At 33.5% G+C, this 17,021-nt stretch overlaps 1 protein-coding gene across 4 annotated transcripts in view; it reads right to left on the reverse strand.

The window, feature by feature from the left end:
• Positions 1–968: 968 nt before the first annotated feature.
• Positions 969–17,021, reverse strand: part of ZDHHC21 (zDHHC palmitoyltransferase 21) — a 47,573-nt gene continuing 31,520 nt past the window's right edge. For 3 of the 4 annotated variants that reach the window (XM_084504747.1, XM_084504745.1, XM_084504746.1), the window contains 2 exons: positions 5,895–5,938; positions 969–5,369 (listed from right to left, as the gene is read on the reverse strand). In XM_084504747.1, the coding sequence (XP_084360873.1) occupies positions 5,237–5,369; positions 5,895–5,938 (177 nt within the window). In that variant the 3' untranslated portion in view covers positions 969–5,236. The remainder of the gene's footprint in view (positions 5,370–5,894; positions 5,939–17,021) is intronic. The other variant, XR_014687341.1, reaches the window with a different exon arrangement.

Below are 17,021 nucleotides of genomic sequence, written 5' to 3' on the forward strand. Positions count from 1 at the left end.
AGATGACTACAGCCTTGAAAGGTCTGATCTCTTACATAAATCAGAAGGAAAATTTCTCACAAGGAGAATTTTTTTCCTAGATTAGCAAACGCTTCTTGAAAACATTCTCACTCCCACATTACTAAAATACTGTGTCACACAGCAAATGCATTGAACAAAATGTCCAGAACATAATGAGAAATTATTACCATCCTGATTTTATAGGAGATATTACCTACAGGTTCAACCTCTAAGTCACCCACTGAGGTTATTTTTAAGTCTAAGTTTCTGTTTTTCAAACACAACAATTTCAGTGTTATTAATACTAAAAATCAGTTAATCAACAGAAAAACTAACTTACACAAACTTAAGCTTAAGACAAAGTGCAAACTAAGCTTCTAGAGATCTGGGACATATTGCAAGAAGGTCTTTCGTGACTTCACACTAGTTAGCACCCCACATGATATGATCTCAAAGGATGGTAAAATGAGCCTGTACCTCTGGCAGTTGAGAACATACTAAGCTGAAGCCTATTAGGACTTGAAAAGCTGTACCACATGCCCACTACTGATGCAACATTATTTAAGAGCTAACAGAGCTAGAAATGTGGCTATTTGGTATATACTATAAGCAATTTATATTGAAGGCTGGACACAAATAATCTTTCAGTAGGGAATGGTCTGATTGAAGAGGGACAGGACCTTAGAAGCTCATATGCTGGGCTATATGCATATATACAAAGCTCTCTAATATTTTTTCTATTAGCACTGATGGACACGTACAATGTTTAGTTGGATCTCTTCACTGGGTTCAAATCTTTGACTACAGACTTCAACATCAGATAAGAGATTTTGCTGCCAGGCAAAAGCTTGTAGTTTCCTGGAAGAAAAACAAAACAAAACAAAACAGAATAGTACCTATGTATTCTGACAGTTAACTCTCAATCAGTTGCAAGATTGTAAATAAAAATGTATTTCTTATACACAATGTTAATAAAAATCAATTTATTATTCTTACATACATAACACAACTGCAGAATTACAGGATTGAATGAGAAATACTAGGTGTTACTAATAGATATCCACATCATTTTATGTAACTCATCCTTCAGAAGCAGATTCTATGGAAATACATATAGTTTTTATCCTAGAAAGAGTTTAGAAGTACTAATACAGTATTATTGATTGGAATATATGTAGAATAAGTAACATTTTTTGTCCAGAAAGATCAAGACTCCACCATACAAAGAAAACACTTCTAAGGAATGCAATGATATTTCTAGTTGGGAAAATGAGAAGAGTCAACCAACAGTATTAAGCTTTATCTTTGTGATACAGCTGTTCTAATAAAGCTACCATTTTGTTTTTGTTTTGTTGTTGTTGTTTTTGTTTGTTTGTTTTGTGAGCAGCAGCAAAATGAATTGCATGGTGAAGACAAAGGTTGGAGACCACCAAGTTAAAAAATACACTGAAGTGACAGCAACCTCAAATGCATGACAGCAGCTTTCTGCTACAAGTGATGTACTGCTGGCAGGAAGGCTAGCCAAATACAGCATATGACATGTTATAAAAAGGTGATTTATGTTAACTAACAACATCAAGTTACCAGAAACCCATCTTATTATCATGTTTTGTCTGAATGTAAAGTGGACTTGAAAAAAAATCTCTTTCACAGTACTGCTGAAATCCTTACTATAATCACCTACATTCCCCCACTTACGTTACCCCGCTTACATTGGAGTACAGTGGGCTGCTACAGGACAAAACAAAGCATATTTCATTATTTCTTAGAAGAATAGTTTGCTTAATAAAACCAGACATCTGTATGATGAACAATGAAAGATGAATAATGATGGCATGGATACATAAACGGCAAAACACCTGCTCTTTGCAATTTCACTTAAAGAATCAAAGCACCTGTTTTAGTCACATCTTCATTTCCACTACACATTCACGAGTTTCCCTTCACACTCACCCACTGTAGATTCAAGACAAGCAGAAGGAAGCCTAGTTCAAAATCTTTCCTTCCACTCGGTTCTCAGGTTCTTACTCATGAATCCTTCTCAAGACTGTGCATACAAACACTCCCTTCTCTCCTCCACACATTCAAAATTAGGATAAAAAATAAAGTAGCTGCCTAAATAATATTTATGTTGGTTCCTAATGTTATGAGTGAAGTCTACGAAAAATTTATTTACCCCCAAAAATCTAACAATATGAAAACATTTGAGAAATTGTGACTTTGTGACTTTATCATTTTCATCTCAGATTCAGGCAATATTTTCATATACATCATTTTCTTAAGCTCCAAGGTTCTTCTTTGGGTCATTTGAGTAGGTGCCCTAGAATTTAAATTTATAATATATTATTTGAAAGGAAAGTCTATTCCTTTCTATTCTATTTGTATTCTATTCTAAAATTCTGAAAATTTTCTAGAAAAAATCCCACATGCTACACTACCTTTTAGGCAGACTAAAAACATTATCTGCTTATTTAAGATGCAGTCCAGTCCTAATACGTTAATCTGACCACTAGCACAGACACACGCCCAAATCATTCAATTATTCGTCCAGATAACTCCTGTGCAATAATGAAGAATGACAGCTGGGCCCGTCCATGCTCCAGGCCACGATTCAACTATTGTTGCATAATATGACCAAAAGAGGGCACTTTGAGAATAAGAGAGGAAAGGCTCTACCCCACATTCGAGCACTAGGCTGACAGACTACAGCCCTAAAGTCTTCTTACAGAAGACAAAATACCTTATAATGTCCAAGCATAAACATTCTTCATCATTAACTATTAATCATGTGCATGAGTGCACGGATGTTTGTACGTATACTTTGTAGTCCATTCAGAGCATGTTTATTCCCCAATCTGTGCCTTACCATGACTTTTTTATGTTTCACACTTCCTCTTTCTTAAGAACAATGTACACATTTGGACTTCGTGTGGATTTTTATCCCCGCAAAGCGGATAACATTCAACGCATATCATGTAAAAAAAATAAAATATACAATGTTTATAATTGAGGCTCCAACTACTGAGCTGATTCTGGATTACAGATTTGGTTCTCCAAGTATACTTAAATTACCTGAGATGATGATATTAGAAATCAGAAAGAATAATTATATACCCCCATAATGAACATACCAAGAACAGTTACATTCTTGATTGTATGTCTTAATAAGCATCAAAGCATTATGATCTGCTATGAAATTTGAAATTTGATTTAAAAAAAAAAAAAAAAAAAAAAAAAACACTACATTTTGCTTATGACACATATTTAAATATTGGCATATAAGCCAAAACTGACTGCTATTATTGCAGTCTCTCCTCTATGTGCTTTGCAGAGATTACAGTAATTGAATACCTTCCAAAAAAAAGTGAATACAGACATTACTTTAGAATGTATAAACACATTCTTGTTAATTTCAAGTGCTAGTCCAGCCTTTTCATCCACTTTTCATGAAACTCACCTTCATTTACATACTGCTGCCAATACCATCTTAAATTCTAAACTCACACCTACATACACAGTAAAAAAAAAAGAATAGCTGAATATTAGGCTCAAAATTTAAATGATGCATTGTATTCATTTTATAAGAGAGGAGAAGTGAAGTTAGTTCAAATATTAGAAGTTTACAAAAAATTCAAGTGATTTTTAAGATGAGCAATTTTGGCAATTTCAAAGCATCGTCAAAATCTGTTAACTCAATAAATGAACACCTAGCACAGGCAATGACTCTATTAAGATTTTAAGAGCTGATCTTAAAATTCATTATGAACAGCATTCAAAAGCTAGCCATTCATTTTGAATGAACCATTTATAAATTTTCTCCAAATTCAGCCTATATATTGTACACGCTGATTTTGTGCCTTTTTATTATCTATTTGCTTGGCTGTCATTTAAGGTGGATCCTAGCCCATTTAGACAAGACAAGAAACACTATAAGCAGCATAACTTAAAACATTGCAGCTCTGAGTTTTTCATGAAAATTCACAGAACTTTCAAAAATCACAAATATCCCATGCTGGTATTTGTACAGATACACAAGGCTATAATAAACTACATATATTTTCCAGATAGAGCAAAGTCAAGCCAGTGCTTAGGAACCATTGTCATTTTACCACATGTAACCTTCAGAATGCTTTCTTTGGTTAATTATTTCTGTACAGAAAGGGCCCACAATAAGCTATTGTGTATCAATATAATACCCTATTAAATCAGCTAGTAATCTTTACCAGACATATTACTAGCAAATATCTGTATTTATATATAAATATTTTAAATTATTTTCATATATGCTCCCCATTTACAAACACTTAAACTAATTGCAGCTAGTCATGACTAAAGAATAAAAAATATAAAATGTTTATCGTTCTAATGACAATGTACTATTCTTTACAGTACATTATGCTAATTATATCTGCATTTTAAAAACATAATAATTCTCACATTTGCACCCTACAACTTTTAAAATTATTATTTTATTTTGAATTATTGCAAAGAAATCCTTGGGATACTGTGTAAAGCATGCTTTCCATCTGCATACTTTACCCTGTGACATTTCATAGCTTCTGTTAACATTAAGACACAAGTATTTTCCACTAAGATCATATTTATGCAGAAAGATAATTGTAAGATCTCTCTATATAAACAGATACATATACATGAATTTATAAAAACCCTTCTGAGAAAGGTTTAGGAAGAAGTCTGTCTGTTTTAAATGTTTTGTTTTATAGTGCAGTGTTGCATGATTAAAACTTTGCATCACAAATAAATGGTAGTATAAGTGAATTTTAAATATATGTAGCAGAAAATAAGACCTCAATATTATTTAAAAAGACCTACCGATTAAAAAAAAATAAAAATCAATAAGACACTTAGTGGAAAAGCTAACAATCAGTGTAAACTTCAGTGTTTCCTACCGAAGTAAAAAAACAAAAGAGCCAGTATTATCAAACACTGTACAACTGCATTCCAGTCATTTGTTTTTGCTATTAACCTCAAAGACAACAGAAATCCCTTTGGAAAGCTAATTTGAAAGTGAATATGCCTAAACTTGAACATACAACTTGTAATAATTTCAGAACAGAATCAAGACCACTATTAAAATAAAGCCTGGGGCACTCTGTGATGTTTATGATTGGTGGGTGGCTTTTAATTGACTTGAAGACTGTCATAGTCCTATTATCATAAAACCTGTAACACACTTCCAGCATGGAGGACCCATCTGTGCCCACCATCCATCTGTTTAGACATGATTGGCAAAGTGGTAGGGAACTCGCAGTGGTTGCCTCTGCCTGAAAGGAATAAACCACAGGATCTTCCAGCGAGTGCCAAAAACTTCTGAGAAGGTCTGCTGCCATGGCTTTCGGGGCCTCGATCTACAGAAGACAGCATTATTAGTGAAAGACAGCACTCCCATGGTGCACTTCAGTCAGCTAAAACAATACAGGTTGGCTGGGGATCCATTACTGGACTCTGATGAATTGTGTCCCAGCATCATAAATACAGCTTTTCTTTCATTATGGCTTGCAGCTGAGACTTAACTTTGGAAAATAGAAATTATCTATGTCATCAATCAACTGAAGGTAACTTTTGAAGCAGAGGAGAACCTCAGGATCAATGCAATGTATGTCAAGAACACAGTAGCAAGTGATTTTCGACCTGTACTTTTGAAAGAAAATACAGCTTCACTTACTATTGATAAAGAAGGAAAATGAATAACGTGAGGCTGCTTTGTATAAAACTAATATTAAAGGATTAGAGAGCTACTGCTAGAGATAGGAAGTACAGGACACAGTAACATGCAAAATAATCTTAACAATGCCTTCGGTTCCTCTTCTCTCACACAGGTAAAAAAGCAAAACTCCTTCAGCAAATAAATGCAGACATTTTACAGCACTTACACATTTTCACAACAGTTTGACATTTTTTCTATACTCGTAGTGTCCTGTTGAAGAAAAGAAAACAGAATGAAATACTATTTCATTATATTCCTCACTGTTAATATGTTATTATGAAAGCAACTAAATAAGGCAGGGAATTGATTGTAAGCATACACTGCTTTGGCATCAGTCCAGTAGGTTACATATTACTCATATATATTACTCATATTACTCATTATTCTATATTAGCTATAAACAGCTGTGAGATTATATGCACAACAAATTCATTCAATCTGTTAAATGATTTTTACAAACATGATGTAACACTATACTGTGTAATTATACTATGGTAGAACACACCACAGAATATCAACAAAAATTTACAGCATTATTATGGCTAAAATAAATAGACATATTACACTTAATTCATGTGACATTTAGAAGTAATGCACACAAAGTAAACTCTTGCCATACTTTTCACAAGCACCCATTCCTGACTTGGAGTAGTCCACTGAGATAACCACAGGAATTTAAATACATTTATACCTTAACTTAGTAAAATGGAACTATTAACAGAAGTAGTATTTTGAATAGTAGGAACTAGTAAGAAGTTTTGAAACAACCATCTTCGTAAGTATCATAATACAAGCAGCACTGCTAAGATGAAACCAGCTGTTTCCATAGCCTCTAGAGGTAAACACTAAAAATAAAAATGATTTTTTTTAAACTTTTTTTTTTTTTTACGGAAAAACTAAATCGTATCCAGATTGAAGACACTCTTGCAGTAAACTAGATTCATATATTATACTCTTAAACAGGACGGATTTAATAAAATCACAAAGCTTTATAAATAATACATCAATTTAAATTTAGGTAATCACAAAATTATACTTTTAAAACTACAAGCAGTGGTACTTTTCTCTCACTTTCACACTACATATTTAATGAAAAAGCTTGCTTTGTACACATATATCTCTTCAATTTTAACTCCAGTAGCATTGGACCTGATGATCTCCTGAGGTCCCTTCCAAACCCTACAATTCTGTGACTCTGTGATTCTTTAATACTAGTGTTTTCAAGCACAGGCACAATTCATTATGTCCCAGAATTATTCACTGGGTCCAAAATACAGTAAATATTTTTCATGGTTCCACCTTCTTTTCATGGCAGCTTGATATTTCCCTTCACTGTTCATTGATTTAGGCATGTACATAATGCACCTGTCAGATTACACTAGCATTTGAATGAAACTGAGAGCTTGTGTCTATTGTCCCAGCCATACACAGACACAAGGGATGTGGTTTAATTAGGTTGCGACTTCATTAAGTCATCTGGAAACACTACCTAGCAATAAAACCATACTGTGTTCCTTGATTGTTCTTGCCATCGGCGCACTGCTGGGATTCTGCTACCCTCTTTCATAAATGTTTGGAGAGAAATGGTGAAATGTTAGTGGGATATAATGTAAAGTGAGCTGCTTCCCTACCTCACCAAATGCAGGTGGTCTCAACTCCCCTTGTTAAATTTTTATCTTCTAAATCCACTTCCCAACTATGATTAGTTTTGGAAGAGGATCCCTTACCGCTTGCTAAACTGCAAAAATATGTAATTCTTCCCCACAGCCTATCAGCTGAATTCTACACTCACTGTGGCAAAGGAGAGATGTCCCCTATTCTCAAAGTTCTTCCCTGTTTCTGCAGAAAAGACATGCCCACAGCAGATTATATAAATCCATTCTGGCACCATCATGAGGTGGATTTGAACTGCTCAGAAGTGAGAGAGGACCGGACTGGAGGCAACAGACTGTAAATAATGTCTGTTGTTCCAATTCCCATAGATAAACTGCTTCTCCTCTCTACTTCATGGGCTTGTCTAGTATATTAGCTTGCCTTCCCTCCCATCACCTTCCACAGGTTGCAAGAAAGCATTAGAAGACACAAGCCATTTTCCTTGCTACATCAGGACATGACTGAACAGCCAGAGAATATTCTGCTTCCTTGGGCAAGCTTTTTGTCCAGTCCTGTCAGGACAAACATTTTGCTGACCACAAAAAATCACACACAGTTTTCTGAATATAGGCACAGGCAAATAGGCACGGACATTACTTCCATGACATTTCAGTGAGGTTTTAACAGTGGTTTCATGGCATGCTCCTTCCATAACTGCAAAAACATCCCATCTCTAAGAACTAGCCTCCTGTCAACTCAAAGCTCTCTAACTGATAGTATAAAATAATACTATGTTTGAAAGCAATGATTTCTAATTAATTTCAAAGAACAGCAGTATACTAGTCCATGCTACAATTGATTTCTAACTATCACAATTTACATTATATTTGCACAAAAGGAACCTTAAATAGCTTTGGGTGCAGCCATAACATAACAGAATAATACTTGAACTACAGCTTTTTGATCTGTTTCACTACATCTGCTATCTAAAACATTGTATTTCAGATTTTTTGGAGGAATTTCCTGTTTGGGGATTCTGAAGGGGCAGAGTGCTGTTTCTTTTTAGTAGCTATCATGGCAGTAAGACCTGAAAGATGCTCCTCAAAATTTGCTTCTCTCAAAAATGCAGCCCATTACATTAATGAACTAAGTGGAGGCACCAAAATAGGAACTGCAGAAAATGGCTGTAAGAAATGCCTGTCAAACTTCCACACCTTTAAAACATACCAAGGATTTTAGTTGGATAGGAAGTCAAAGAAAATACTCCTTCCTCCTTGCATTAAAATGACAGAAACTACTTTTTCCTACTTTAGCTTTACAGTAAAGGAATTGGGACTAAGCAGTGAATCTTTTGTTTCTGGGATACCATTTCAGAACTAAAAAACAAACAAGCAAAATCTTTACACATTGTAAAAGCTGCGAACTAGTGCTGAAGGAATGGGAGGAATCACCTCTCTCCAAAGCTTAGCTAGTTAACAAATGCTGGTGACTAACTTGAGAAACTGAACTCCCCTCACTGCTTCCCTCCAACCCCCCCCCCCCCCCCCCAAAAAAAAATAAAATATATATATATATATATAAAATCCACTGCCAAACAGCTGGGCTTATTTGAAATATATTTTCATTGGACAGTGAACCAATTTACCTTTTCACATGAAAGTGAAACTTCACAGCACCCCAGGAAACTCAGCAGCCCCTCTGGAGACAGGAGAGAGAGATGAATTCTTTCAGAGAAGAAAAGGAGGACCAAAAGGAGGATCAGAATAACCCCTATTCTTCTGAATAACAAAGTGTTCTGTTTATTAACACATCTCATGAACTTACGCATTTAATGTAAATGAAGGTTTTGTTACAACACCAGCATTACTACATTCAGCCTAAGAGGCTTTGGCTGTCTGCATCTACTATCAGCTTGGATTACTATTAATAGAAACAGAACACTGCTACAAACTTCTTTGTTTTGTTTTGTTTAAGACTCACACCCTAATGCTGATGTTAAAATCTTTTGGGAAGTTGTTACTCATCCAGACTTTGAAAATAACTTCATATGAATAAACATGGCGTTATCTATTGAGTCCCAGTAATATCTATCTTCAATAAAAATATAAAAATTCCTATTTCATACAAGACAAGATCGACTAACCAAGATCTAATTCATTTCACATTAGGGGTCATCTGGACCCCAAATGTCATCATCCAGATTGGAAACAAGTAATTGTTCCTGCACTTGGCTATTCAGAGAAACACACCCACTGACAAGCACCTTAAAGCAACTAGGGACAAAAAATCATACCTTAATGAGAAAGACAAAAGAAATTAGAGGAAGTAAACACAGAAATTATTAAAAACATACAGTTTTAAAAGAGAGACAAAGAGCAAAGGGTTCAGATTCTTCTGATGGGATACAGAATCTTGTAGGTTTTTTTGGTTGGTTGGTTTTTGCCTTAAGGACTTACTGCTAGAAGCAGCTTGCCTGCTCTAAGTAAGCTATTACAACAGCTAAGACCGTTATGAAGAGACAATAAGAGTACTGACTGAATTTTGCAGACTAATTTAAGATTAATTTGCAAATGAATGCACTTGTGCTACCTACTAAGAGAAAGAGATCTTCCACATCTATATTCTTAATAAGCAATAACCACCTGCCTCAAAAAAGAGGTTTTTAAGAAAGTATTTTAACAAACTGTGCTATAGGATGTAATTCATCATGAACCAGTTTATGATAGATCAAGCACATGGAAAGAATATTTTTCTCTGATTCATATTTTCCAAAGGAGAAGCAGTAATTTGTAACTCACAGGACTAACTCCAAAGCACGCAGCCACAACCTCTGGTTCAATTTTTCTTATATGCTTGCTTAAAGTGATGTGTAAGAAATACAGCTTTATTACTCACATTTGAAGAAGGCAAGCATTAAGCCATGCTTTCTTAATACAGTATTTGCATATACTCAATATATAAGAATCAGAAAGAAAATACGGCAATGCAGAAAGAGGAAAAACAAACAAATCTTGGCAAGCCTTCCAGGATTTGCAGCCATTGCTGTTATGTGGAAGTGCCATTCTATCTTGAACAATCTATCAGTTTATTATTCTTTCTACTTAACATCTTTTCCATCTTCGTAAGCATATGACAGGTGAGCATTTGAGGAATACCAAATATTGAGACCTTCACAAAAAGATCACTTAATATTTCAGAAATTTCCCCTATTGGCCCTAATTACATTTAGATTTTATGTTTAGCCACTTTTCAACATTGTTTTCATAATCTTGACTTCTCATGTAAGAAAGTATGATGAATTTTATCAATATTAGTGAAATTCAGCCTGAAAATTACTTCTGTATTTTTAAATTCTTAAACTGTGTGCAAAATGAAAAATGAAGCTACATTATACCTAAGGAATATTCCTCCTAGGCTCTTCTAGGCTCTGATGAATTTTGTTAAGTAGATTTTTCATTATTAAATCCGTCATTACTAAATGACTCAATGAAAAGAAAATATATAACAACAAATTAGGAGGACATTTGCACAGAAGATTATACAAACAGATCTCTTTTTTTCATATTATTTCAAATCTATGGTGTGCTCAGTGCTGATGTCTGTTTGACAGCAAGATACATGACAAAACACATGTATTATTTCTCTTGATACTTACCAATATCATCTTAAGAAAAAAACAATAAAGAAAAAAATGCCTTGCAAGGCTAGCTGTTGACCTTCCTCACACAGAAGTCATTTTAATGGTCTCATGTCTTAATTTGACAACCCATGTATTAAACAAAATGTACTCAGCACTGAGAACTCTATGACATCATTATTATAAGTTACTTATTTTTAATTGTTCAAAGGAACTTCTTTTATTATCTAGAAAAATAATTGAGCTGTAACAGGCCTTCTTCCTTGAGTGATGAAAAAGATATTTTTTGTATGACATTTTTGTTTCTCTGCAAAGTATAAAATGCCTTTGACTATTTTTTTTAAGTTATACAACTCTTTAATACTAATGTAAATAATGATTTTCAATAAAAGCATTCTCTAAAAATCTTAAAAGCTAAAACCATGCAGTGATCTAAACCAGATGAGATCCTTTTCCGCTATGGATGTTTTACACTTGAATTTATTCTTACATTTAAAGCTTATAAGAGAGATTTTTAAAAGAAATTAGAATTTTGTTTTTATGGTAAGTAAATAGACTTTTAAAACTGGCAGGATATATCAATTTAAAAAGTTAAACCATTTCCTAGTCTATTTGAGAAAAGTAAGTTAGAAGTTCAAAAGACTTTATACTGTTAACAAAATCTCATTCAATGACCAGGACGTGATTAATTCCTGACCAATTAATTTATAGGACTTTACGCAGTCTTCTAATAGGAGATTTACCTATAGGTGGATTAAAGGTAGAGAGAGAAAAAGGAGAAGGGATAAGAACAAAGCAGATACAGACAGACAATATTTGCATGAATATATTTCCCATTTTATCTCTAATTTCAAATTATTATTTGGGTTTACAGTTTACATACAGCTTTCTCTCTACAATTACTTTTTATTTTATAGTTTATTACAACCAAGTAAAGAATACATAGGCCTGGGAATCCTGATTTCCCCTTCCAATCTCAGTTTCTTCTATGCTAACTTAATTATGAGGATTAATAGTTCTTTGATTAAATTTCTGCCATGTTTAAAAAAAAAATCAGGAAAAGCCCTTATTACTTCACTAATCAAAGAGTATTTAATAGATTATCTGATTAAAGATGTGATTACAAATACTTTTAGTTATAAGATATTTTTCAAGACAAAAGGCATTTTAGCACAACTACGTCACTTGTGCTTGCTGTATATTAAAAAGCAATGGATCAACACTACAAAATATGTAAAGAATTTAACAGACTTTGTTTTATTCATAAAATTAACTCCAAATACATTTTCATTATTTTGCATTTCATCTCTCTTAAAATTTTGTCTAACTGATTCCACAGGGAATTTTATTTTTTTCACTTGTATTTTCATTATTTACACTTCATTTTGCATTATGCTATTAAATGAAATTATACTCCTAAAGAAAACTGACTCCTTGAAAATATTCCTTTGGGATAAAAACATCAAAACTTTAGTTTGTACAACTTCCATCTTTTTCCCATTTTGTTAAAATGATTTTATTTTCTTTTGAAAATGAATGAAACGATCAAAAAGAAAAAAGTTCCTGACTCTCTGTAAGTATCAGCCAGAGCAAGTAAAAGTTAAAATATATTTATTATTAATTTAGGATGCTCATGCTGAAATATATCTGTTTACTACAATGAAAATACTACTGTAATATGTTTGCTACTTAAAGGTGAAAGGAGAAACACTGCAACAATAACAAAGGATAGTCCTTAATAAATATCAACATTTAAAAATACTTCCGAAGGGAAAAATTTATGTGGATAGGCATCATATTGTACACCAGACAGACTGTTGAACACCAGCTGTTAAACTATTTTCCTTTCCATCCTCCCCAAGGCAAATGAAGGGAAATTTTTCTCTACCACATCCACCCAGCACTGAGGCTCCAGGATACTGGCATATCACTGTACACCATTCAAACCCTTAATTAACAGGAAACCCCGGCAGCATTAATTAAATTAATAAAGTCACTGTCCACTTAGTTTACGATAATACATATGCTACCTTGCATAAAGAACACATGTTATCTGTTATATTTATAAAAGCCCATCCATTACATAGTTCTGCCCCAAAGAAACAAGTTAATTACTAAACAATTTTAAATAAAAGTATTTCTCTACAGTACTGACACTTAAATGCACAGAAAATCATATTTTATGGACTATGTTGGAAAAATTAAGGAAATGTATTTAATTCTATATAAATAGTTTATTTGAACATATGGAAAAATGGAAACACAAACTGTTTAATGTTTAAAATAAAAAACAATCAAAGGTAATCCTTTAAAATTAGGGTTCAGATTAGTCTTTGCAAAGGATGCTGTTTAACTGAAACATCTGGTAGTGTTATGTTGAGAGACAGACCTTTTTTAACTTTGGAAATGAGATTAGTAGATCCGTTATTTGTAAGTGTCCAAGTTATTTCTAATTATTTTATCTGGGTCACAGATAATCCGCTTTTACAGGGCTTCCACAATGACATCAGAGGATCACTACTGAACTGATTATCCTGTTACCTTCCACCATCCATGGGAAGATGGGATTTTCCTTTTGTACAGAGGAAGAGAAAGAGAGAAGTGGCTGATTGCTTCAGACAGGTGGCAGCCCACAAAGTAAAGAACTGCACAGAGCCTGAGAAAAAAGAAACCCTCTCATATGCAAAAGGCACCAGCCTTAAAAGAGGTCAACAAATTGTATACTACTTAGTATTGTGCAACTTAATGCTACTTAATCTTGTGCAACTTAAAACCTCACTAGATGTGGAAAAAGTGTGAAAAAGTGTTGTTTTGGAACACACCAAAATAATCAGAGAAACCATTATTTATAGGCCATGCCATATTATTAAATACTTGTATTACCATAATACTTCATAGATCAAACATAACTGACATGTCAGAACCTTATTGTATCAATTCAAAAAAAAATAAAAAATTAACATTTTAACAGTTGAAGTGATGTGAAAGATATAAAGAAATACTTTCTTTAAGCAGAAGTAGAACCTGAGCAAAAGAGACAATTGCAAATGCCAGGGCTAGTTTTGTACTAACACACAAGGAACCTGACAGTTCCTCCTTTTTAAGTGATCCTGGGTAACAGCTCTTTCCCTCTTGCAATAATAAACTTGGAAGAATCTATAGCTGGTAAAAATACTTCTTTTTTCCCCCCAGGTGAATTTATGCCTTTTCCTATTAATGAATGAATAGGTTATTTCTTTACTTTTAGGAAAACAAATACCTGTTGCATATAAAAAATATCAAATGACATAGCATTTGTTTAGAAAAAAAAAGAAAAAGAAAATAACATCTTGAGAAAAGAAGCATGTTTCTGGATAATACTTAATTTAGCTGTTAATTAAATTTTATTACTTGACGTGCGAATAACTACAGAAAAAAAAGTAACTGGAAATAAAATGAAGTAAATTTTGCTCCTCAAGATTTGCTCTTATACAAATGCAAGATACTTCTTTCTACACAAACGCAGCATTTGTCTTTCCAGTACAATGCCATGAAGAGGCATAGGCAGTAGTTACATAAGTCTGCATATGCTTTGGATGTTTTTTGTGAAAACTTTAAAACTTTTCTGAACTTGAACAGTCTCAAGAAAGCAATAGTTTATATATAAATACTATTTTTACTATTTATGACAAGCCACCAAATATATAAAATATCTCCCTCTATCTCTGTGGACCCGATGGTCTTTCAAGGTCCCTTCCAACCCCTTCAATTCTGTGATTCTGTGATTGCTTGAGGTGAGAGAAATGATTGATTTCTCATGGGAGAGGGAGTGTTCCAGCTAGAAGTAGTCTGAAGTAAGGGGTACCAATAATAAAAAGATATTCTCAGTAGCAGAACTATATATATATAATCTTATTTATTTATTTTTAACCTACTGTTTTATGCTATGCTTGCCTTTGCTTCTGAAGTAGCCATTGAAAAATATTGTGCTGCCTACGAATCTAAGAATACTGCCTTATTTCCTATTATGGAAGATAAAATTTATACATTTTTTTTATACAATTTATGTATTTATATTTTTTTATAATTTATATTTTTTATATATTTTTTTATATAAATTTATATATTTTTTATAATTTATATATTTATATATTTAATTTTTTTTTATACAATTTATACAATTTTTTTTTGCAGAACAAGCAATTACAGGGAATAGAGGACTGAAAAAGCGAGTGTCAGGCATGGAAGATAACTAGGCCTTCAATATAAATACATCGTCAGTTTTGGAAATTACATCAGACTGTGCTGTCTTCATAGCTGAAAATGCCACACAGATCTTCAGAAAATTTTAAGTAAGAACACTAATTTTTATAATGAAATTTTAAGAAGAGTATCTTCTAAATAAAGATCTTAGACTTTCTCCCCATTTCAGAGAGTTCTGAATGAGAGAGATCTTAGCCTTCTCTTTCTCCAAAGTATCCAAATACGTTACCCAAGAGAGATCTGGTGTATATGAGGAAGAAGTGCTAAAATTCAGGATGATCATGAGAGTAAAGCCAAATATAGCTTTGGGAAAGCAACTGCAGGAGGATGAAAAGAGACATGTGCCTGTTCTGCTAAAAGGGTGTTTCACATATGCTAGTTTCTAGGGAGAAAGCACTAATCTCGTATAAAGTGGCAACCTCAGCTGCTCCTCTCTTCATGACAATAATTCATGTCAAAAGTTCCTCTAAGGACAGTTTTTGCCAACCAGCTGCTCTCCTCTCATTATGGGAAGTCACCTCCCCTGCTCTTTGGTTGCCTGGACCTCCAGATGAGATATAAATAGCATACTTATGATACCCCAGCAGAAATACCACAATACAAAAGGTGGTTTACATACTCAGAGAGATTACTGCATATTAGGTAACTCGGTCTGCTAGTCACTTTGCAAGTAGTACAGCATTAAGAACAGCCTTCATGCAAGAGCCAAATACAAGTACACAAGTTAAAATGTTTTTATTTTTGCCTGAGAGAACACTCTTTCCAAGCATCTTAGAATCTGTTGAACACACTTGAAAGAGGATAACAGAAGATTACACACATTTTTTCTTAGTTTAATAACTCTTACATAATGGATCTACTGTTACAACACAGAGTTATGCAATGACAGTCACAGAAGTTCAGTCAACTGCACAGCAACACTGTATTTGACAAGCACACAGAGCAGAATAAATCACCTGCACTTCATAATATATGTCCTTATTTTTAGGTACTGCCCTGTTTCAAACATTTGGAACTATATTGGGCATATCCTTTCCATTACATGAGTTAGACAACAGTTTTGACTTAAAAAAAAAATAATTAAATAAATCAAAGAGGAGAAAATGCCGGTATTTCTACTTAAAATCTTACAAAAACTCCTGATCTTTCATACAGCTTGTCAAGATCGGATAACTCAATTTGTTAAATAGCTCATGTTGGCAAAGACCAACTCTGCTCAGAAATATGCCATCTACAAAGGGCATTTCATGCAAATTCATTCCATACATTTAATTTTACCTGTCTCACTGCAGTGGCAAAAAGGTTAACTGATAGCAATTTTACTTCTGTAAACATGAACAGTCAGTAGAGGTGCTCTGAAGTCGTATACTTATCTTGCTTCATAATTAGGCTACATACCAATCATTTATATTTGAGCAGAACCATCATAATGTGGAAACCATCCATAAATATTGAAGCAAGAAGGTGTTATTTCAGGTACTAGTTTTTCATTACCCATAATGCTAAGGAAGGAAGAAAATTACAATTTCAAATCCCAAGTTGCTTCTGTGGGACTGACAGTAAACAGAAAACTTTCTATATATGAACAAGATATGGGAAAATTGGGAACTGTGTGTTTTTAAAATTGGTATGTCCAACATTCCTGAAAAAAATTAGCCTTAGCTGCTTGTATTACTTTGTTCAGTGACACAAAACAGAAACTACGGGATTGGTTTCTGGAAAATTAAATGATGGTCCTGCAAGTTTACATTATGGAGAATGAAAAAGTTTTCCTACAAAAAAAGTTCAAAGTTAGATAAATCCTGAGTCTATTTGTCCTTC

Source organism: Aythya ferina (genome assembly GCF_964211825.1).
Source record: "Aythya ferina genome assembly, chromosome: Z".
Lineage (NCBI taxonomy): Eukaryota > Metazoa > Chordata > Aves > Anseriformes > Anatidae > Aythya > Aythya ferina.